The 22,958-nt window shown below is 35.4% G+C and overlaps 4 protein-coding genes and 1 long non-coding RNA gene across 5 annotated transcripts; 4 read left to right on the forward strand and 1 right to left on the reverse strand.

Annotated features, from left to right (window-relative positions):
• Positions 1-441: 441 nt before the first annotated feature.
• Arp6 (Actin-related protein 6) lies at positions 442-6,334 on the reverse strand. Its single transcript, XM_089856271.1, has 9 exons — positions 6,148-6,334; positions 5,935-6,052; positions 5,782-5,868; positions 5,609-5,714; positions 3,816-4,107; positions 2,787-3,031; positions 2,603-2,678; positions 2,409-2,471; positions 442-580 (listed from the first exon to the last, which is right to left on the reverse strand). The coding sequence occupies exons 1-9, from the start codon at positions 6,234-6,236 to the stop codon at positions 451-453; spliced, it is 1,206 nt and encodes a 401-aa protein (XP_089712397.1). The 5' UTR covers positions 6,237-6,334; the 3' UTR covers positions 442-450.
• Positions 6,335-8,848: 2,514 nt separating this feature from the next.
• On the forward strand, positions 8,849-9,932 carry LOC149615675 (uncharacterized). The gene is made up of 2 exons (XM_089856086.1): positions 8,849-8,873; positions 9,463-9,932. Exons 1-2 carry the CDS (start codon positions 8,849-8,851, stop codon positions 9,930-9,932), a joined length of 495 nt encoding a protein of 164 aa, XP_089712212.1.
• A 1,490-nt stretch (positions 9,933-11,422) lies between these two features.
• LOC149615676 (uncharacterized) lies at positions 11,423-13,329 on the forward strand. Its single transcript, XM_089856087.1, has 2 exons — positions 11,423-12,041; positions 12,683-13,329. Exons 1-2 carry the CDS (start codon positions 11,966-11,968, stop codon positions 13,327-13,329), a joined length of 723 nt encoding a protein of 240 aa, XP_089712213.1. The 5' UTR covers positions 11,423-11,965.
• A 754-nt stretch (positions 13,330-14,083) lies between these two features.
• LOC149615677 (uncharacterized) lies at positions 14,084-15,472 on the forward strand. The gene is made up of 2 exons (XM_089857245.1): positions 14,084-14,181; positions 14,825-15,472. Exons 1-2 carry the CDS (start codon positions 14,106-14,108, stop codon positions 15,415-15,417), a joined length of 669 nt encoding a protein of 222 aa, XP_089713371.1. The 5' UTR covers positions 14,084-14,105; the 3' UTR covers positions 15,418-15,472.
• Positions 15,473-21,744: 6,272 nt separating this feature from the next.
• LOC149615678 (uncharacterized) lies at positions 21,745-22,870 on the forward strand. The gene is made up of 3 exons (XR_016376090.1): positions 21,745-21,874; positions 22,005-22,126; positions 22,217-22,870. It is a non-coding gene; the product is annotated as an uncharacterized LOC149615678 (long non-coding RNA).
• The last annotated feature ends 88 nt before the right edge of the window (positions 22,871-22,958 follow it).

A 22,958-nucleotide genomic window follows, 5' to 3' on the forward strand; every position in this document is an offset into this window, starting at 1 on the left:
GAATAGGGCTCAATAAAATATGGGATTTTATAGGAATTATTCAGTGTCATACTTATAGCTGTTATGTTACTACCATAAATAAAAAATAGCCGCGTTACAACTGCCTTAAGTAAAGCGAATTATTGGTCTTGAAAAAATAAACTCAGAAAAATAAAAAAAAGGGTTCCATTGTTTGCCTTTTAATAGTTATGGATTATTTATTGCGAAATGATATTTATCATTGTCAAATACCTTATAGTAAAATTTCACGAACCTTTTTTGCGTTTTTTGAGTTTAAAAAACAATAGGTATCAGCAGGTAAATTATACCTAAACCTTAATTAAATGCAAATTAACATTTCTTCTAAACCTGGGCAACTTTTTAGGGGCTAAAATTGTTATTTGTAGGACCAAGAAAAATAATTTTTTTTTAATATTTTATTAAAATTAAAAGAAATATTTTATTTTCTTTTTATACATCAATTTTGTCCAAACAGTAACTCATTCCTTGCTCCTCATATTGTTTCTTGGTTACGACTAGTTTGTGGAATTCAGGATCTTTGGATAAGAGTACGCCCCCCTGCCAAGCCTCGGTCACAGCGCTGGCAACAAATTTTCAATTACTTTTGAGTTATTTTAAATCAAATTTGATTGCAAACACCAAAATTAGGCCATAAAAAGGTTGCGGAAGGTTTAGGTTTAGTAGGAAGGCAAGGCTTAGAGTAAAAGGTGCGTGCTGTGATGTTTGGGAATGCGCAAGGCTTAAATTGTTATTTAAACCACGAAATAATGTTTCAAAAGTGTTAAAAGTTGTCAAAACCCACAAACCAAGGCTTAAAACCCGTCAAACTTATCAAAATCCACAGACCAAGGCTTAAAATCAGTTAAAACTAATGAAAAACCAGAAACCAGGGCTTAAAATCAATTAAAACTAATGAAAAACCACAAACCAAGGCTTAAAATCAATTAAAACTAATGAAAAACCAGAAACCAAGGCTTAAAATCAGTTAAAACTAATGAAAAACCAGAAACCAAGGCTTGAAATCATTTAAAACTAATGAAAAACCAGAAACCAAGGCTTGAAATCATTTAAAACTAATGAAAAACCAGAAACCAAGGCTTAAAATCAGTTTATAAATCATTTAAAACTAATGAAAAACCAGAAACCAAGGCTTAAAATCAGTTTATAAATCATTTAAAACTAATGAAAAACCAGAAACCAAGGCTTAAAATCAGTTTAAACTAATGAAAACCCACAAACCAAAGCTAAAAAGCCTAAAAATAAATTAAAACTAATAAAAAATTCCAGACCAAGTGTTAAAACTAATGAAAACCCACTAACCAAGGCTTAGGAACAGTTGTTGATCTAAATAACACACAATAAACCACTAACTAACACTTAATAATAAATAGTCAAAAGCAACAAAATAGACCTACTTTATACCAAAAGGACCAAGGCTTATTTCTTCAAAGTTAACAACACGTAATAACACCAATTTTGTTATTTAAAGCATAACAAAGTTCTTAATTTGCATATCGCGTTATTAAGTCTTTAAAAGTTATACTTTAAACCAATTAACCAAATACCATAAGTCAAAAACTCTTAAAACATTATTCACTCATTAATAAATCCCTATCAAGTATCAAGCGACTTAGCGACCAAGGCTTACTAAGAAATTCAAAAACCCTCATATACGTCACGCGTTACCATGGTTACGCCGACCAACTTAATAAAAGGCGGGAAAACAATTCAGTAGCAACTACACTAGCGCCATCCATGCACAATAACGAAACTAAAAAATTCAAAAACAAGTCACGCGTTACCATGGTTACGCCGACCCAGACAAGAAAAGGCGGGAAAACAATTGGCCTTATTCCTGATCAGCGCCACCGAGGCGTAGCGGCGACTTTTGAAACTATAATAATACGGTAGCCAATCAGAGGTGGCGCTGGAGTCCATGGACTCTGATGGAGATCTGTTATTTTCTATGTTTTGATTATTACCGCTTCAACTTCAAAAAACATGTTTTAAATAATTATTATTCACCTAATAATCTCCAAATAGACCAAAATCGAATGAAAACTTACTCCGAAAGTCTTATTTCATAATATTAGACAGAATAAGAAAGGTAAAATCAACTTTTAATACTCTTGAAACCATATCGCTTGTTAAGCCTTGGCTATTGAAGTTGAAGCGGCAATAATCAAAACAGAAAAAATAACAGACTTCCATCAGAGTCCATCGACTCCAGCGCCACCTCTGATTGGCTACCGTATTATTATAGTTCCAAAAGTCGCCGCTACGCCTCGGTGGCGCTGATCAGGAATAAGGCCAATTCAGTAGCGACTACACTAACGCCATCCATGCGCAATAAGGAGAACTAAAAAAATGCAAGCCCCAAAAAAAAAATGAAAAAAAAAAAAACTTACTTTCTAGGCGCACTAACACTGACGTCATAGATATCCGGGGCCAATGAGCGAATATCGCTATAACTAAAAAAAAAAATAATTAACAAAAATAAAAATTAATGAATAATAAATAAATAAATCATTAAAATTTAAATAAAAATCATAAAAAAATAAATAAAAATAAATATTACAAATTAAAAATTCAAATAACTTACACACGTTCTTTAAAACCAGGAAAACTTGCATTTCCACCCGTCAAATAAATATTTTTGAACATATGAGGTTGAATTTCTGTCAAAATATTACGTAATTAATTAATAATTCATGTTTCGCATAAATTAACATATTTTAAAAGCTAAGAGTTAAAAAGTGTGAAAAAAAAGGGGTAAATTAAATTACCTTCAGGAGTGGCTTCAATGGCATTAACTATGGCTTCACTAATTCCCATTTCACGAACACCAACATCAGAGGGATGAAATAATATTTCAGGAACCATAAAACGTTCATTATTCATACGAATTATTTGTTCATTATCAGTTGATTTGCCCGTTGTTTGATCCTGAGGTCGAACATAACCTCTTTTAATAACCGTGTAATCTGGGAGAACATAATCCCTTGCTATGGTATTTTCAGAGCCACGTTTTCTGTTGGAATTTAAATAAAAAATAATATTGTTATTATTAATTTGAAATTAATTACAAATTAGACAGAAATATGAATTAAATTTTAAGGATTAATTTAAAATTTAAGGGAAAAATTGGTTAATTAATAATTTTAAATTAATCAGACAGAAATAGCCATAAATTTCAAATTAATTATACAGAAATAGCCATTAATTTCAAATTAATCAGACTGAAATAGTCATTAATTTCAAATTAATCAGACAGAAATAGCCATTAATTTCAAAAAATTAAAAATAAATAGCCATTAATTTCAAAAAATTAAACATAAATAGCCATTAATTTCATAAAATTATACAGAAATAGCAATTAATTAATTAGACAGACATAGCCATTAATTTCAGAACATTATACAGAAATAGCAATTAATTAAACAAAAATAGCCATTAATTTTAAACAATTTAGACAGAAATAGCAATTAATGAGACAAAAATAGACATTAATTTTAAACAATTTGGACAGAAATAGACATTAATTAATTAGACAAAAATAGACAATTTTAAACAATTTAAACAGACCTAGACATTAATTTCAGATTAGCAATTAATTTCAAATTAGACAAAAATAGCCATTAATTCCAAATTAATTAGAAAGAAATAGCCATTAATTCCAAATTAATTAGAAAGAAATAGCCATTAATTTCAAATTAATTGGAAAGAAATGGCCATTAATTTTTAGACTAATTCAAAACTTAAGAAAAAGTAAGGCAAATACTAAATTAATTAGAAAGAAGAAAGGAATTAATTACTTTGCAATCTCCAGATCTTCATAAAACTGATTAGAAACATAACAGACATCCTCCTTAACTTGATTCATGACAAATGTTTCATCCATAACATGTAACTGACGATAAGAAATAATATCTTTCAAATGATTAGTTAATGCTTTCCCTCCAACATTAATCCGTCTAATTGCATTTTTAAGCTTCTTTCCTTTCACATAAGGTGAAATATGTGAAAATGAATAACCACTATCGACCAAAAGACAACAAAGCTCCGAGGAATGTTCACGTTGATATTTATAAGCTGATAATGTACCAGCTACAAGTGGTAAAACACTCATTAAGTTATAATTAAAAATAGGACCAAGGCCCAATTAAAAATAGGACCAAGGCCCAATTAAAAATAGGACCAAGGCCCAATTAAAAATAGGACCAAGGCCCAATTAAAAATAGGACCAAGGCCCAATTAAAAATAGGACCAAGGCCCAATTAAAAATAGGACCAAGGCCCAATTAAAAATAGGACCAAGGCCCAATTAAAAATAGGACCAAGGCCCAATTAAAAATAGGACCAAGGCCCAATTAAAAATAGGACCAAGGCCCAATTAAAAATAGGACCAAGGCCCAATTAAAAATAGGACCAAGGCCCAATTAAAAATAGGACCAAGGCCCAATTAAAAATAGGACCAAGGCCCAATTAAAAATAGGACCAAGGCCCAATTAAAAATAGGACCAAGGCCCAATTAAAAATAGGACCAAGGCCCAATTAAAAATAGGACCCAGGCCCAATTAAAAATAGGACCCAGGCCCAATTAAAAATAGGACCCAGGCCCAATTAAAAATAGGACCCAGGCCCAATTAAAAATAGGACCCAGGCCCAATTAAAAATAGGACCCAGGCCCAATTAAAAATAGGACCCAGGCCCAATTAAAAATAGGACCCAGGCCCAATTAAAAATAGGACCCAGGCCCAATTAAAAATAGGACCCAGGCCCAATTAAAAATAGGACCCAGGCCCAATTAAAAATAGGACCCAGGCCCAATTAAAAATAGGACCAAGGCCCAATTAAAAATAGGACCCAGGCCCAATTAAAAATAGGACCAAGGCCCAATTAAAAATAGGACCAAGGCCCAATTAAAAATAGGACCAAGGCCCAATTAAAAATAGGACCAAGGCCCAATTAAAAATAGGACCCAGGCCCAATTAAAAATAGGACCCAGGCCCAATTAAAAATAGGACCCAGGCCCAATTAAAAATAGGACCAAGGCCCAATTAAAAATAGGACCCAGGCCCAATTAAAAATAGGACCCAGGCCCAATTAAAAATAGGACCCAGGCCCAATTAAAAATAGGACCCAGGCCCAATTAAAAATAGGACCCAGGCCCAATTAAAAATAGGACCAAGGCCCAATTAAAAATAGGACCAAGGCCCAATTAAAAATAGGACCAAGGCCCAATTAAAAATAGGACCAAGGCCCAATTAAAAATAGGACCAAGGCCCAATTAAAAATAGGACCAAGGCCCAATTAAAAATAGGACCAAGGCCCAATTAAAAATAGGACCAAGGCCCAATTAAAATAGGACCAAGGCCCAATTAAAATAGGACCAAGGCCCAATTAAAATAGGACCAAGGCCCAATTAAAATAGGACCAAGGCCCAATTAAAATAGGACCAAGGCCCAATTAAAATAGGACCAAGGCCCAATTAAAATAGGACCAAGGCCCAATTAAAAATAGACCAAGGCCTAATTAAAAATAGACCTAGGCCTAATTAAAATAGACCTAGGCCTAATTAAAATAGACCTAGGCCTAATTAAAATTACCGTTAATCCTAAGGAGAGAATGAAACTGGTATTCTTCAAAAAGAATTTCAGTCATGTTTTCTTGAATCGATGTAAAGTTAAAATAAGGTTCTGACATAATTAACGTCTTAAAATTAAATATTAAATGATTAAAATTATGATTAATTAATCTATCAAACTTAATTAAAACTTACAGTGTCATTATAATCAACATTAAAGACATCCCTGCCAAATATATAATCCCAGACTTGTTTCTCAACTTCCCAATTAACAAGGTATCCCTATTTAATTATGATTAATTTAACCCTTAATTAAAATTAAAGACAAAACAAATTAAACAAACATACCTTTTGGAAAGGTAAAATATAAAAAAGTCCAGAAACATCTTTACAATCTTCAATTTGATCTCCAATAAATTGACGTCTCCGTTCACTTTTCGCTTTAATTATGCAATTTGGAACGATTCTGTAAGATATAATTATATAAAAATAATTAATAATTAGTTTTTTATTTAATTTCGGAACAATTTCAAAAATTAATTAGACCAAGGCTTAGCTAACCTAGGTTCAGTTGATGTTGTATAACCCGCTTTTGCTGTATAAGCTCCGTTATCAAGGACTAAAACTTTGGAAGCTTTAGACTCGGACATAATTAAACCCTCAATTAATATTAATTTCAAGTTAAATTTAGTTTCTAAAACATCCTGACACAAAAGCGCGGGCTATTTAACTTTTGAACTTGTTAAGCAGACTACTGAGACTAAGTTTGAGAGAGAATGTGGTCTGCTACTGAAATGTCTTAGCAGAAATTTCTCCTTTCTACTCCTGTATAAAATTCTTCTTGTTCTTAAAGAAAACCTAGGATGATTTTGCCCTGGAGGGGAAATATCTATTTGTTGTTACGCGGGAATTTCAACTTCTCTTTGAGGATGTTTGTCACGTTGGGTTCAATTACGGTCCTTGAGCCAAAATTGAACCAGTTTTTTTTCTGATAAAACATTTGGGACAAAAACATACTTTACTTTTATGGTGCGGTTTATTTGGACCAATTGCAAATAGAAATAGGATGTAGGAGTTATGTTAATTCCAATTAGAAGTAGCTCAAACAGAAGGCTGGTTAGAGAACTTTGGGACATGGGAACATTGGTGGAACGATATCAAGTACTTAGGGTCTGCAGACGCCCACCAGATCTCGACATAACATTTAACAAGACCCTAAAAACCCTCATTTTACCCAGCTTTGAAACTAAACCGGAAACTAAATATGAAAAGCCTAATCACGTTTTTAATTCTTAATCTATTTCTGCATTTCATGATTACTGATACCAAAAACATAAAAAGTAAGTGAATATTTTAAGAATTTAGGTCCAATTACCCGTCCCATTTTGAAATGAACGCATCGATGACGCTATAAACTGCATCACGAGCAAGGGGTACTCAAAAAAATAGTATACCAAGGTCACGCCCTTATTTTTTATAGATCCTGGAATGTTGTACCGCGTGAAACGTGATACAATTGGACCATCAATACGGGTTTACAACAAGTAGTTGGTGGAGTCGTTCCAGTAGACCAATTACTTCCGCCGCAGGACCCAAACGCCAAACCATCCCTGACGATTGTCGTTCAAAATATTCTCGACATGCTCGCGGCAGCAGTACCCGGTAGCGACCCTACCCTTCAACAAGTTATGATGACAATATCACCGCTCCTTGATGGTCTCAATTCAACCCTAGACGCTGATACAACAAAGCCAATTGTTCTTTATTTGCAATCATTAACTAGTGGAACCTCATCTATGCCTCCAACTACGCCTTCAACCGCGCCAAATTCAACTTATACACCATCAACCCCAAGCCAACCTTCAACTGCACCAAATTCAACTTATACACCATCATCTTCAAGCCAGCCACCTTCCCCCGACACTTATAACATGTAGGCTTAAATATAATCATAAGTTTATAAGGTATGTTCCTTCCATAAGTTCGTTGCAGGTTACTGAAAGCGAGAACTTGTCTTAAAGTATTGCCTCTAGCATTACGAAGTACAGGCATCGTCATGCTTAAGGAACATATCACTTATAAACCTATGATGCCATCAACACCAATGAAAAGTTTTTGATGTAAAAAATAATTATATTATAAATAAAATTTGTGGTTCATATATCGTTTCCTTGTACAATACACCTCCGTGCTTAACATAACATAAATAAACCATAACTTAATAACCATGTACGTTTGTTGTACCTGAAAGAGAAAGGGATGGAGTGGTACCTTCTGTGGTACACTGTGAGAGTTTCAGTACCGCAGGTCGCCCATTATCATAACCAATCCATTTCACCTCATTTCTCTCAGTTTAAATTATGGTGATTGAACCGCTTGGTTTGACCCAAAATTTATCCATTTATAGCTTAGATATTTGGGGCAAAAGTAGATTACTATAACCATAAGTTTATAAGTGATATGTTCCATAAGTATGACATGCACTACCTATACTATTCGTAATGCTACTGTGAGACTTACAGCAGCTCGAGATAACTATTTCGAGAAGGAGAAGGAGGGGGAGCGAGTCAATTGAAGTCCTAAGTACACTCGGTGGTGGTTAATTAATTTTGCAGCTAGGACCTATTCCATCTAGGCACTCCTAATTAGTCTGCATTACTAAGCCCCCTTTGACAGCAGCGTCCCACTCACTCACCAGGCCCCTCCCTCGCTTTACGTCCTCGAATCGATGGCCCTACCTCACTCACTCACTTCAAAATTACAAGCCTTTCAGTTTGTAACCAGAGATTATTTAAACAAACTTATGGGATTAACATATTTTATAAACTTATGCAATTATGGTGTTGTGTTTTGTACCCATTTTAAATTAAAGTTGGTTGTAGGTGTTTTTGTTTATGTTAATTTCAACTTACATAACAGCAGTTAAAACAGAACGCTGGTTTGAAAACTTTGGTACGTGGGAACTTTGGTAATTTTAAAGCAAGGGAACGACTATCAAGTACTTGGGTGAGAACTCAGAAGCCAACCAGAGCTCGAGACAACAAGACCCTAAAAATCTTCACTTTAAACAGCTTTTAAACTAAACCCAAAATTAAATATGAAAACCTTAATCTCACTTCTAATGCTTAATTTATTTCTGCATTTCATGCTTGCTGATACTAAAAACCCAAAACGTAAGTCAATATTTTAAAAATTAACCATGGACCATACAGGGTATTCATTCCAAAAAGGGAGGGCAATTACAGTTTGCCGAAGTACAATCATGCAGTGGGGTGCATCCAGGGATGGTAAGTTCCATTGGAAATCAATCAATCAATCTCGAGTCCGAAAATGTATTTAACATCTATACTTCTATGACCACCCTTAAGATTTTGTTTGACCCCCCCATAAGGGATATGTACTGTACACCCCCTGACACAAGTTAAAGTTATGAACATTGATTGGAAACAGTGTTTTAATGATGACCCCCTTAATTAGATTAGCAATCATTGTCTTTCATTGTTTCTTTCGTTAAATTTAAATAAGGGGGTCATCCGTAAAACACTCCTCCATCCAATGTTCATAACTCTAACTTGTATTAGGGGGTGGTCAGTACATGTCCCTTATGGGAGGTCAAAAAAAATCGGTGTGGTCATAGAAGTATAGATGTTAAATACATTTTCGGACTCGAGATTCATTGATTGATTGATTTCCCATAGAACTTACCATCCCTGGATGCATCCCACTGCATGATTGTACTTGGGCAAACTATAATTATCCTTAACCTTTTTGGAATACACCCAGTCCATGATAAACGCTATAAACTGCATCTCAAGCAAGGGGGTTACTAAAAAAAATAGAACACCAAGGTCACGCCTACACCCTTATTTTTTATAGAACCTGGAATGTTGTACCGCGTGAAACGTGATACAATTGGACCAGTCAATACGGGTGTACAGCAACTAGTTGGTGGAGCCGTTCCAATAGACCAATTACTTCCGCCGCAGGACCCAAACGCCAAACCATCCCTGACGATTGTCGTTCAAAATATTTTCGACATGCTCGCGGCAGCAGTACCCGGTAGCGACCCTACCCTTCAACAAGTCTTGACGACATTATCGCCGGTCCTTGATGGTCTCAATTCAACCCTAGACGCTGATACAACAAAGCCAATTGTTCTTTATTTGCAATCATTAACTAGTGGCACCTCATCTATGCCTCCAAGTACGCCTTCAACTACACCTTCAACAGCGCCAAATTCAACTTATACCCCATCAACTCCAAGCCAACCTTCAACTGCGCCAAATTCAACTTATACGCCCTCAACTCTAAGCCAGCAACCTTCCCCGGACACTTATAACATGTAGGCTTAAATATAATCATAAGTTTATAAGATATGTTCCTTCCATAAGTTTGTAGCTGGTTACTGACCGAGAGCTTGTCTTAAAGTGTTGTATTATTAAGTACGGCTAGGTAGTGTCATACTTAAGGAACATATCACTTATAAACTTATGATGCCAATAACTCCAATGAAAACTTTTGATGTAAAAAATAATTATATTATCAATAAAATTTATGGTTCATGTATCTTTAAATTTTCGTTTAATTGACCCAAACAAGCCATAGCTCAATAACCATGTACGTTTGTTGTACTTGAAGGAGAGAGAGAGAGATGGAGTGGTAATCCCCATACCTATAACGTTGCCTCTGTACCCTACCCATCTACGGAACGGTACCTAAGTCCTCCCAGCATCCTCAGTGGCGTTTAGGTACTAGGGTGGTACAGAACTGAATCGTAATGGACGTACGCCACCTCTGTCTTCTTAAAAATAGAAACTAGTTCAGATACAAATACAATGGCGCTACGTGGCAGCATTTAACAAAGGCCTACAAAGGGGTAAGGGGCGTGAACGAGGTAAGTACACTGGGAGAGTTTCGGTGTCGCAGGCAATGGTCGCAGGTCGCCCATCTTAAGTCATTTCTCCATGGTTTGTAATAATTCAAAGGAAACCTTCACTTTAAAACTTACAATAATATACTCTTTCTTTAAAAAGTAGGTTCAGAACAGTGTCGTCTGCTTGATATTAAGGGTTAAGATGGAACATGTTAAGTAACAAAGACATTAATTAAGATAGGGGCTTCAAAGTTACATGCAGTCTCGCTAAACCAAAGTAGTCCTTGTTGTTTGTGAAGTTATATCGTAATTTGAAACCTCTTTATTGTCCACATACCGTCCTATCATTGTTCACACCGTCTTAAGACAAAAACGGTGCTCAATTCAACGGAAACTGGGCCCTGTTTTCGCCCCAAATTCAATAACGAAAATACTACATAAACACTAAACCAAGTAGGCCTAACGAAATCGAACTACTTTAGCAAAATGAAACCTCATTTTTTGAAGGTTTATGAATATGAAGTGGATCAATCTATCTAGGCTATACGATTTGAGTTCGAGGTTCAATATAACACGGCAACCAACCCTGTCATGAAACTGGGTCTACCAAAACAAAAATATGCTCTAGATCTTTCATGATAAACAGATAATAGGAATTATAACGTAACCGCATTTTCACTTAACGTATCTAGGCGGGCTTTGTGGGAGGAGCAAGCTAGACTAATCATTATGACGAATAATATATCTGGATGCCTGTTACGCCTTGAAAAGGCGCGCTCCTAGTAACAGGCGTTGCTACCCAACCAATGAAACGACAGTTAGATCGAGAGACGCCATCAGAATTATCATTGATAATAAGTTCTCAAGCCCATCCCACAAACCCCGAAGTCACAGAAATTAACATGGGATATTTATATATGTGTACACAATCATTCCAATAAACTGTATGCATTCCAGCTGCCCATTTATTCATCACGTAGACGATACATCGAAAAATTGAGGATTGGTGTCGTGTTCGAAAAGTAGGTCTGCTTCAACGATCATGAACTACTGAGTCAAAACTTCAATTCAATTCCTAAAATGCACTATATCCGAAAGTACAGGCGGAGTAACACTATAACGTAAACATACGTAGAGAAACTTTAGTCGAAGCAAATTCCGCGTGGATTTAACAAGAGAAAAAAATGCGTTTGTAATACACTACGTGTGGTTATACAAAACAGTGGCACGTGCTACAGTTGTTCGCGAACAGTTAATGAATAAAGGGAAAAGGGGGAAGTAGGCCTTTTTAGAAATGGGAATTTAGCTTCCATTTCATTAACTAAACCTATAAGAATCATTTGTAAACGAACCCTTTGGAGGTTACGAAGTTTTCAGGTCAAAATAATTTAAATAAAAGCGGACTTTTGACTGACATTTCATATCAGTATTTGAAATTCGATTTGACTTATCGCTAGTTTAATTTTATAGCCGATTAAATTCGCTTGATTTAAATAAATATAAAATATGGAACTCAAAACGATTTTAGTTCTCACTTTCGTTGGTCTATTAACAGTCAACGTTTCAGGAAAAACATTACAGCGTAAGACAACACGTTTTCTTGTACCATACTTAAAATAATTCTTCCTGAAGTTTGTAAGAGACCCAGTTAAACTTCATCTATTAGAACCTATAGTGACAGCGTTGATTATCAATTAACCAAGAAGTGATATCTAGTTTATTAGGGAGAAGGTATAAGATGTCCCCTAAGTATTGGCGCCATAGTCCTGCAGTCCCCCCTTTCAAAATACAAGGGGGGGGGGACGTAAAAGGAGGAGGCGCCGGGCTATTTCGCCTCCTCTCCTCAGTTGGAAAATATGACTGTAATTTTTTTTCTCATTCGCGTCGCGCTGACGTGCACGAGTTTTCAAGAACCAATAAGATGCTGGGGGTTGTAATTTAGAGACGGCGGGGATTAACTCCGGACACGTCTACGTAATGTTTGGACTGGAGATAAAGCTGCTAGAAATGTGGCGTCAATTTAAACGTTCTCCCTAATAAACTAGATATCACTTCTTGGTTGGTTAACTAAGCCTTGGCTATCTTTAACTAAAGTGGGGAATTAATTATTTAACACTTTATTGTTAATTACTACGATACTTGGAAGAATTATTTTATTTATGGCTTTATAAAATTTTATAACCTTTGTAACACATTTAATAATACTAATAACAAATGACGTAGGTAAACGTTATATGAAACGTGGGGTAAATTTAGCGCCAACTCTCGTGCCCATTGTTCAGGCTCTCGGGGCGACTCTCAATAACCCTGGTGAAGCTGTCATGAATACTACTCAAATGTTAAACCAAACTGTCATGAACCCTGGTCAAGCTCTCATGAATACTACTGATATGTTAAACAAAACAGTCGTGCCTATTCTTCAAATGGTAAACGAAACTCTGGCGGACCCTACTGGAACAGTCAGGAATATAACTCAAATGTTAAACCAAACTGCGTCCGACCCTGTTGGAGCTGTCATGAATATTGTACAAAACATCACGAACACTCTCAATCCAATGCCAATGCCTCCAATGACCACACCCGCTCCAATGCCTCCAATGACCACACCCGCTCCAATGCCTCCAATGACCACACCCGCTCCAATGCCTCCAATGATGAACCCGTATGGAAGTGGTTCCTACATGACCATGACCACGACAGAAGCTCCAATGACAACCACGACAGCAGCCCCAATGACAACCACGACAGCAGCCCCAATGACAACCACGACAGCAGCTCCAATGACAACCACGACAGCAGCTCCAATGACAACCACGACAGCAGCTCCAATGACAACCACAACATCAGCTCCGGGACCCTACTATTCCTGAAGTTCTTACCCCATTGTAAACAGATAGGGGAATTAAGAAGTTTAAGTGTTGGTAATTAGTTATTTAAATTAAATTAAATTAAATTAATTAATAGTCAGTTATGTTTGTGTAAAAATTCAATTGTAATTATAATTGAATAAAAAGAATTGAATTGAATTGACTAGTATTAAAAATATAAATAATTTTAAATTAATTATAATTAAACTTAATCATTCATTATTTATCTCTACCGCCCTTTCAAATAACCCATTTAGCGTCACCGAAAATAAAAAGAAATTTAGGTTGCAAAATGAACGGATGTCATGTTCACAATAAGTAGGTCTTTTTCGTAACCATGAACTAAATACTTATCAGAGGTAAAATGCAATAGAAGGGAAAGTATCGGCGGATTAATACTATAATGTAAACCATTGGTAGATAAAAATGTAGTCAAACCGTGTCACGAGAGCTCGTGCTACAGTTGTTCGCGAATGGTCGATGAATTAAGTAAAAGTGGGGAAGTATGTATTTTTCCAAAATGGGAATTTAGCCTTCTGTTATATTAACTAAACCTAAAAGAATTGTTTACAAATAGAACATTTCAGGTTACCTATTTTTCCCGAATATAAAGGGGATGATTAAGTATCAAATGGTATCACTTTACCATATCGACGTCAACCATTTGGGACCTGATCTGACAATCGTGAGTGCAACTTTATACTCAAATTGCTAGACTGCTTCGTAAAGTCTATTTAACTTTGTTTTCCAATTTAAGATCAACTTAGTTAAAAATTAGAATGAGTCCGAAAATGCTTCTAGTTATTGCTTTAATTGGTCTGTTATCAGTCAACGTTATGGGAAAACCATTAAACAGTGAGATATAAATTATTTCTTTTCTTAAATGCACAAATAAAATAATTCTTCTCAAAGTTTTGTAATGCCCAGTTGAAACCAGTAGCTCCAGTAATTTTTTTTTTTCCCCAAAAAGAAAGCTAGCTTATATCATAAGTTTATAAGATATGTATGTTCTTTCCATAAGTTTGTTTAAATAATCTCTGGTCATGACAAACTGAAAGGCTTGTAATTTTGAAGTGAGTGAGTGAGTGAGTGAGGTAGGTCATAGATTCGAGGAGGTAAAACGAGGGAGGCCTGGTGAGTGAGTGAGGCGATGCTGTCAAAGGAGGCTTAGTAATGCAGACTAAATAGGAACACCTAGATGGAATAAGTCCTAGCTGCAAAATTAATTAACCACCACCGAGTGTACTTAGGACTTCAATTGACTCGCTCCCCCTCGTTCTCCTTCTCGAACTAGTTATCTCGAGCTGCTGTAAGTCTCTCAGTAGCATTACGAATAGTATAGGTAGGTGTCATACTTATGGATGGAACATATCACTTATAAACTCCCTATCCATAGGACATGGAGCAAAGCAAACCTTTGACAAGAAAGATTTTATTAATGGTTCTAAAACTTAACAAAAAATAACCTCTGTAATATAATTAACAATGCAATTGACAGATAATGCAGGGAAACGTTATATGAAACGAGGTGTAGATGCGGTTGTCAAGCCCGTTGTTGACACATTGACCACAGTGATAGCAGGTCTTGGTCCTGCGCTCAAAGGCATTCTCATGCCAGGGGGTGGAACACCAGCACCTACGACTCCCATGATGCCAGCACCCACACCAATGCCCATGAACACGTATGGAAGTAGTTCTACCCCCACGACACCCGCTCCAATGACCCCCACGACACCCGCTCCAATGACCCCCACGACACCCGCTCCAATGACCCCCACGACACCCGCTCCAATGACCCCCACGACACCCGCTCCAATGACCCCCACGACACCAGCTCCAATGACCACCACGACAGCGGCTCCAACGACCACGACAGCGGCTCCAACGACCACGACAGCGGCTCCAACGACCACGACGGCGGCTCCAACGACCACGACAGCGGCTCCAACGACCACGACAGCGGCTCCAACGACCACGACGGCGGCTCCAACGACCACCACGGCGGCTCCAACGACCACGACTCAAGCTCCAACGACCACGACTCAAGCTCCAACGACCACGACACCCTATCCTTCACCCTATTCTTACTGAAGTTCTAACCCCATTATCGACATATACGGAAATTAATAAGTTTACGTGTTGCTAAATAATTAGTTATTTCTAATTTGTTGAAATTAAATTAATTGTCCCGTTTATAATTAATTAATAGTTAGTTATATTTGTGTGAAAAATTAAATTGTAATTAAGGTTAATTATGGTTGATTAAAAATTAAAGTTAATTTCATTGAATTTTTGTGGTTGTACCACCAGAATTATTTATTTAATTATTTATTTATATGTAAAAGAGCATCTTACCAATTTCTAAAACGTCAGGTATCGATGGAAAATTTATAGCAATGGCAACGTTTCATTGAAGTCAATAGGGAAGAATGCATTGGATGCCAATACCGCAATTACATTTCATCAAACATCAGCGTAACTAACGCTCTCCAGTAGGCCTAAATTTCACTATAAGGGCTGGTTATCTAGCGCGAAATATTTTTGTATAAATGTAAAACCATAGGGCATTCACCGTCACACTTTCTATATAACCGTGCAACGACTAGGTGACACGATATCAATATACCATGCAGTCAATGAACTGATATCAGCTGATTTTTGTGGTTCTATACTAACTGGATTGCGTAGAGTCAACTGAAGGTGAAATTAGGCTTAAAAATAACGGTTATAAAATGCTGGTATTGAGGTGGTCTGAGCAAGGGCTATTTGTTGGTTGTTGGAGGTTGGTCTAATTTCTTAAATAACTTCCTCGAGATTAAATCCCCTCAACTTCCTCGAGATTAAATCCCCTCAACTTCCTCGAGATTAAATCCCCTCAACTTCCTCGAGATTAAATCCCCTCAACTTCCTCGAGATTAAATCCCCTCAACTTCCTCGAGATTAAATCCCCTCAACTTCCTCGAGATTAAATCCCCTCAACTTCCTCGAGATTAAATCCCCTCAACTTCCTCGAGATTAAATCCCCTCAACTTCCTCGAGATTAAATCCCCTCAACTTCCTCGAGATTAAATCCCCTCAACTTCCTCGAGATTAAATCCCCTCAACTTCCTCGAGATTAAATCCCCTCAACTTCCTCGAGATTAAATCCCCTCAACTTCCTCGAGATTAAATCCCCTCAACTTCCTCGAGATTAAATCCCCTCAACTTCCTCGAGACTAATCCCCTCAACTTCCTCGAGATTAAATCCCCTCAACTTCCTCGAGATTAATCCCCTCAACATCCTCGAGATTAATCCCCTCAACATCCACGAGATTAATCCCCTCAACATCCACGAGATTAATCCCCTCAACATCCACGAGATTAATCCCCTCAACATCCACGAGATTAATCCCCTCAACATCCACGAGATTAATCCCCTCAACATCCACGAGATTAATCCCCTCAACATCCACGAGATTAATCTTCTCAAATTCCAAGTCATTGTTCTAGTGAACTTCCAAATCTTATCACACGCGTTCAATGATGCAATAAATCAAATTGGACATTTCTGTACCAGTCAGATATTCCTTGATAAAAATGTAGGCCTAAAAGTCATTACACTCATGAACGTTCTAGAATAAATGATGGCTTTCATGATCTCAAATCCCATTTTCTCATACCAGGATCAGTCACGGGTCAACCCGAATATACCCCGACCTAGACCCAAGCCTAATGTTTGATATCAACATAATTTTAAGAGCAAATTCCGGACGAACCCGATGAAAGATTAATCAATATAATGTAGCACAATCCAAACAAAATTAGAACATGGTATCTAGAACTTATAGAGTAGTGTCGGTAGAGAGGGGAGTAGACTGTATCCCTCCCTCTAGGCGCGCTTTTGTAAGAGGGGATACTGTACGCGCCTGGTAAGGGGGATGACACTGAGCTAAGAGATAGAAGGGTATGACGTTTGCGTACGTAGAACTGACATTACTCTATAGTTCATTTCAGCTCGGTATTTTTATAGCAGAATGGCACAATTTGTGTATTTGGGCCCAGAACGCAGATAAAAAAGTAAAGCAAGGCCTTCCACATTTGTATTGAACCTCAACATTACAGTGCTATCTAACCATCGAAGAAGTTGATACGAAACAAACTGTAAAGGCAACATTTTTGGTATGGTAAATTTTACTTTATACGTTTTATCAGAAGTGAGATGAGACCAGAAGTACTGAGCTAACCAAATTCTTCACTCGGCGAAAGTGAATATTCTTGATAGCACACCAACGGTTGGCCCTTTAGTAGCGGTTTCTGAATTTTCCCTCCAAAACGTGAGACGCTCGCGGTGGTAGACGGCCGAACTAGATTCAAGGAGCCGCGGCCGTGTTCGGCCGCTTTAGGTTGAGGGGAAGGGGATAGGAAATGTTTTTGGAACTCGACCAATTTTTTTCTCTCTAGTTTTAGCGCGATGGAAGCGGCATAAAATCCTCAAATTTGTTCACTAGTGCCAGGATCTATTACCCCATGCTAGAGCCCTTCACTTCTAGTCTCATCTCACTTCTGGTTTTATATGTTTATATACTTATTTAGAGCAATTAATATCATAATTTTGAGCAATTAATTTCATAATTTTGAGCAATTTATTTCATAATTTTAAATATAATGTAGATTATTTTATTTCATTATTTTAAATATAGAGCATTTAATTTATTTCATTATTTTTTTTCCAAATCGAAATTAATTCAGAATTAATCGACCCAAGATGAAATTATCGTTGTTATCGATTCTTACAATATCTTTAGTCGTGGCCGCTGTTCATCACGATATCACCGATGCTAAATCACTGAAACCAAGTAAAGGTTTGCGCACTCACTTCTACATCTATAACACAACCCTAAAGATTTTATTTCAGACCATAAAATCCTGATTAAAAATTCCCAAAATCTTTGGATAAATTTTCAGGATCGTTAATGAGATTAAGACAATTATCAAAAGGTTCTTCAAGTCTCAGAGAAAAATCAAATGGGCCTTTGTTGATCAAAAGAGGAGAAGGACCGAGCGAAACTGACGCGGATAATGAAAGCTTTGATGAAGGGGATTTCGATCCTGGATTTTTTTCCGACGACGGGTTCAATATTGGCGGATTTGGCAGTTCTAATTTTGAATTCGTAGACCCCAACGATTTTCATTAATTACTAACAAACCCATCACGGATTATCCAACCAAAATACACATTTCGATATCGTCTAATTAATTTCTTAATAATTACTTCTTGTGCAAAAATAAATTAATATGTATCAATCTATACTTAATTAAATAATAAAAAATTTAATTTCAATTAAAACACCCAAATTTGGCAGTAAAAACCATTCTGAAGGGGCCAATTGAAAATAGCAAACAATATTGTATGCTTAATAATAATTGCTAGCTGGCTTCTGGTCAGTTCAATTCAATTCAATTAAATTTAGTTCGAAAATTAAATAATTATTATGTTTCAGAAATAAAAATAAATAATATTAAAATTAAAAACATCACATTCCAAAACGTCAGGTGTAAAAATATCACAACTTTACCTCTACCCATGTCACTTGTCCATACCAACACAAAATCCTTGCATTACTAACTAGTTATAAAGCCCAATGCCAAGCTACACCGTCAATTAATTATATAAAACCTTAAAACCATAAGTTTATAAGTGATATGTTCCATCCATAAGTATGATTTGCACTACCTATACGATTCATAATGCTATTGAGAGACTTACAGCAGCTCGAGATAACTATAGTTCGAGAAGGAGAACGAGGGGGAGCGAGTCAATTGAAGTCCTAAGTACACTCGGCGGTGGTTAATTAATTTTGCAGCTAGGACTTATTCCATCTAGGTCCTATTCAGTCTGCATTACTAAGCCCCCCTTTGACAGCAGCGCCCCACTCACTCACCAGGCCTCCCTCGCTTTACCTCCTCGAATCTATGACCTACCTCACTCACTAACTTCAAATTCATTACAAGCCTTTTAGTTTGTCATGACCAGAGATTAATTAAACAAACTTATGGAAGGAACATATCACTTATAAACTTATGATAAAACCAATCAACTACACTACGAAGTTAAAACGCATCTGGCATTTGAAACAGTTTTATAATAAAAAAATATACCATTTCGGTATAATTCACGAGCCAGTCTCGTGCCTGCCTTTGAGATGTATAGACCTATTTGGTAAAGCGCGTGGTAACTTTATCCCTTCAAAGTTATATTAACTTCTACATAAATATGGTCTAAACTACGCAACAACTATGCTGATGAAAATATAGAACAAGAATTTTTTCCAGCAACTTCACGAATATGTGAAACGTTCGGTAAACCAATTCGAACGAGGTCTATTTTTTCAACTCGTCTATAAATTCTCCAAATTTTCCAATTAACATGGAGAAACGAAGTTGGGTCATTCTATTGGTCATCTTTTGTCTTATTCTGGGAACGAATAAAGTGGTGACTAAATCAGTAAATGGTAATTTAAATAAATAATTTAATTAAGGTGCTTAATCTTTGCATATTTGATATTTTATTTATTTGCATCTAATCATTGTTTTCATATTAATTCTGATAATTTACGCTGTTAAATTTTAATTTGATTAATTTACGTTGTAGGAAATTAATTAAATTTTAATTTGATTAATTTAAGCTGTAGGAAAATAATTAAATTTTAATTTGATTAATTTACGCTGTAGGAAATTAATTAAATTTTAATTCGATTAATTTACGCTGTAGGAAATTAGTTAAATTTTAATTCGAATAATTTACGTTGTAGGAAATTAATTAAATTTTAATTTGATTAATTTACGTTGTAGGAAATTAATTAAATTTTAATTTGATTAATTTACGCTGTAGCAAATTAATTAAATTTTAATTTGATTAATTTACGCTGTAGCAAATTAATTAAATTTTAATTTGATTAATTTACGCTGTAGGAAATTAAATTTTAATTTGATTAATTTACGCTGTAGGAAATTAAATTTTAATTTGATGAAATTTAATAATCAATACTATTTTGAGGGTTTAATTAAAATTTAATAAGAAAAAAATTAATGTATTTTACTGTAAATTAATTTTAATTAATTAAATTAATTACCTAAAATTTAATTATAGGTCAATTTGGAAAAACATCTTTGATATCGTCATCATCAAGTTTAAAGAAAACTAAATCATCCGGTGGAAGTCACCTTACAAAACGTAGAGCTAGTATAACCCAAGATATCACTCAAGACATTGTAGATGACAGTGATGACGAGTTGTCATCGGGTGACGAAAGCGACGGTACGACGTCAACCCAAGCCCTAATTGGACCTAACGGAGTACAAGCAAACGCTAATGCCGGTAGTGCAAACTCGGATAGCATCATACCACCAACCGCTTCAGACGGAATGACCAGTGGTAACGAGTCACCTAGTGACATGGATAACATACCATCTGATACAGATGAAGCTGGAATGACCAGTGGTGACGAATCAGCTAATGACATGGATAACATACCATCTGATACAGATGAAGCTGGAATGACCAGTGGTGACGAATCAGCTAATGACATGGATAACATACCATCTGATACAGATGAAGCTGGAATGACCAGTGGTAACGAGTCAGCTAGTGACTTGGATAACATGCCATCTAATACAGATGACGCTGGAGTGACCAGTGGTGACGAGTCACCTAATGACTTGGATAACATACCATCTGATACAGATGAAGCTGGAATTACCAGTGGTGATGAATCAGCGAGTGATTTAAAAAACACTGGTGACAAGATTGGAGATACTGATCAAGAGCCTCAACTTGATATTGTTCAAACATCAGGCACGTTTAATGTATAAATTCATGTATGTAAATAATTAATAATAAATATTCATAATAACAAGAATAATAATTATTGGGATGAATTGGGTTGACTTGGTGTAATTAATTTAATTAATTAATTGTAATAAATCTGGATTAAATATTATTTCTTATTGGCTAAGGCGTCGTTATTTTTTTAAATTAAACCCTTATATCAATCGCAAATAGAACATATGGAAAGTAAGCTAGTACCTAGTAGTGTATTACCAATATGGTGCACGTTTGCTATGTAACGTATACACGCATCTAAGCCATCATCTCTTTCTCTTTCTGACTTCATGGTTCTAGAGACCAATCAGTGATTGCTCTAATTTAATTAGCATAATATATTATTATCTGTTTTTAATTTCATTAAAAGACGAAAATATTTAGCCCAATTCGGTTTCGAGACACTGATCACTTGGAATGTCTTAGAAATTAATTATATTTGTGATTCTTGGAAGTTAATATCATGGAAGTGGATTGAGGCAACGTGATTCACGTAGTTCTGTTATTTTTATCAGAGGTCGTATGACGTCAAACTTAACATTGACAGAACGAAACAGATGGCATAAATATTTTTCACCAACTCGCGTGAACTTGAAGTGTTTACGAGAAAGTTCTACCTAGTTAACGCCAATAACTTTCAAACTAAAACCAGAAACTTCAAAACAAGTTCATCTTTCAGAACCTGAGGTAAGCAACGTCTCTAAAAGACTAAAACTTAATAAAATTGTAAATAATATTTGAATAACTTGGAACTTTTTTGCCAAAAATATCCTTAAGCATTCACTAGCCCATGATAATTATTATTTGTTTTTTTAAGGAAAACTGTAAAAATGAAATTTCAAATTTTGATCATGACCTTTTTCATAATTGGTTGCTTAATTTTGTCAAATACTGGACACGTTGAAGGCAAAAAATTCCATAAAAATAGACGTGAGATTCGTAAGTTTTTGCTTTTACAAAAAAAAATATTGGTCTCAATTTAAAATTATAAATATTTAAATAATTATAATAATTAAAAATTAATTTCAGAGGAACTAACTGCTAATTTAGGCGAATTACATTTGAGATTCAATCGACTTAATAATAGATTCGAGAAAAATCTCAAAGCTGAAACGTAAATGAAGGAAAATAATTTGAATGTTTGTTTTTTTAATTTGAAAAATAAAATAAAATTCATCTAATTAAGCAAAATCTAATAATTCAATATAAATTTCAACTTAAACATATTTAAATTCCAACAAAATCTGTATTATATACGTTGAATGAAAATGGAAAGGCTGTAGCACAACGATTCCTAGTAGCTGTATGAATTCCTGATTTTGCATATGAAAATTCTTTAAGGTTTGGGCGTAGGTTCACGGTACAGTTTTCATACATGTGCAGTGAAGGTAGAGTAAAAGTTTGATAAGTCGACAGTCGGGAAAACCCAATGCTGTTACAAGTACTTGAATGCATTTAGTTGTTGAGGGAAAAACCCCACAGAATGTTAATAAATTCAAACGTTGTCGGTCAACTTAATTATTTACGGAAATAAAATGATTGGAAAACAATTAATCGTAGTCACTATTGTCTGCCTAATTATTATCGAATTTGACGTCACATCCGCTGCGAAATTGCCCAATAGTAAGCTATTTATTTATTTAATTATTTATCTATTTATTAAATAATTTATTTATTGTTTTATTTATTTATTTATTTTTTATTTATTTATTTATTTATTTATTATTTTATTTATTTACTAAATTATTTAATTAATATAATTAACCAAGAA

This window comes from Phalangium opilio, unplaced genomic scaffold (assembly GCF_054372755.1).
Source record: "Phalangium opilio isolate 3A_F unplaced genomic scaffold, DU_Popi_V2 ptg000217l_1, whole genome shotgun sequence".
Classification (NCBI taxonomy): Eukaryota; Metazoa; Arthropoda; class Arachnida; order Opiliones; family Phalangiidae; genus Phalangium; species Phalangium opilio.

Coding starts and splice junctions, on each gene's coding strand:
- LOC149615676 (XM_089856087.1), top strand. CDS start 11,966: ATGGAACTCAAAACGATTTTAGTTCTCACTTTCGTTGGTCTATTAACA. Junction 12,042..12,682: donor TTCAGGAAAAACATTACAGC/GTAAGACAACAC, acceptor CAAATGACGTAG/GTAAACGTTATATGAAACGT.
- Arp6 (XM_089856271.1), bottom strand. CDS start 6,236: ATGTCCGAGTCTAAAGCTTCCAAAGTTTTAGTCCTTGATAACGGAGCT. Junction 5,869..5,934: donor ATATTTTACCTTTCCAAAAG/GTATGTTTGTTT, acceptor ATAATTAAATAG/GGATACCTTGTTAATTGGGA. Junction 2,472..2,602: donor CCTGGTTTTAAAGAACGTGT/GTAAGTTATTTG, acceptor TTTTTTTTTTAG/TTATAGCGATATTCGCTCAT.
- LOC149615677 (XM_089857245.1), top strand. CDS start 14,106: ATGAGTCCGAAAATGCTTCTAGTTATTGCTTTAATTGGTCTGTTATCA. Junction 14,182..14,824: donor TATGGGAAAACCATTAAACA/GTGAGATATAAA, acceptor TGCAATTGACAG/ATAATGCAGGGAAACGTTAT.
- LOC149615675 (XM_089856086.1), top strand. CDS start 8,849: ATGCAGTGGGGTGCATCCAGGGATG. Junction 8,874..9,462: donor GTGGGGTGCATCCAGGGATG/GTAAGTTCCATT, acceptor TATTTTTTATAG/AACCTGGAATGTTGTACCGC.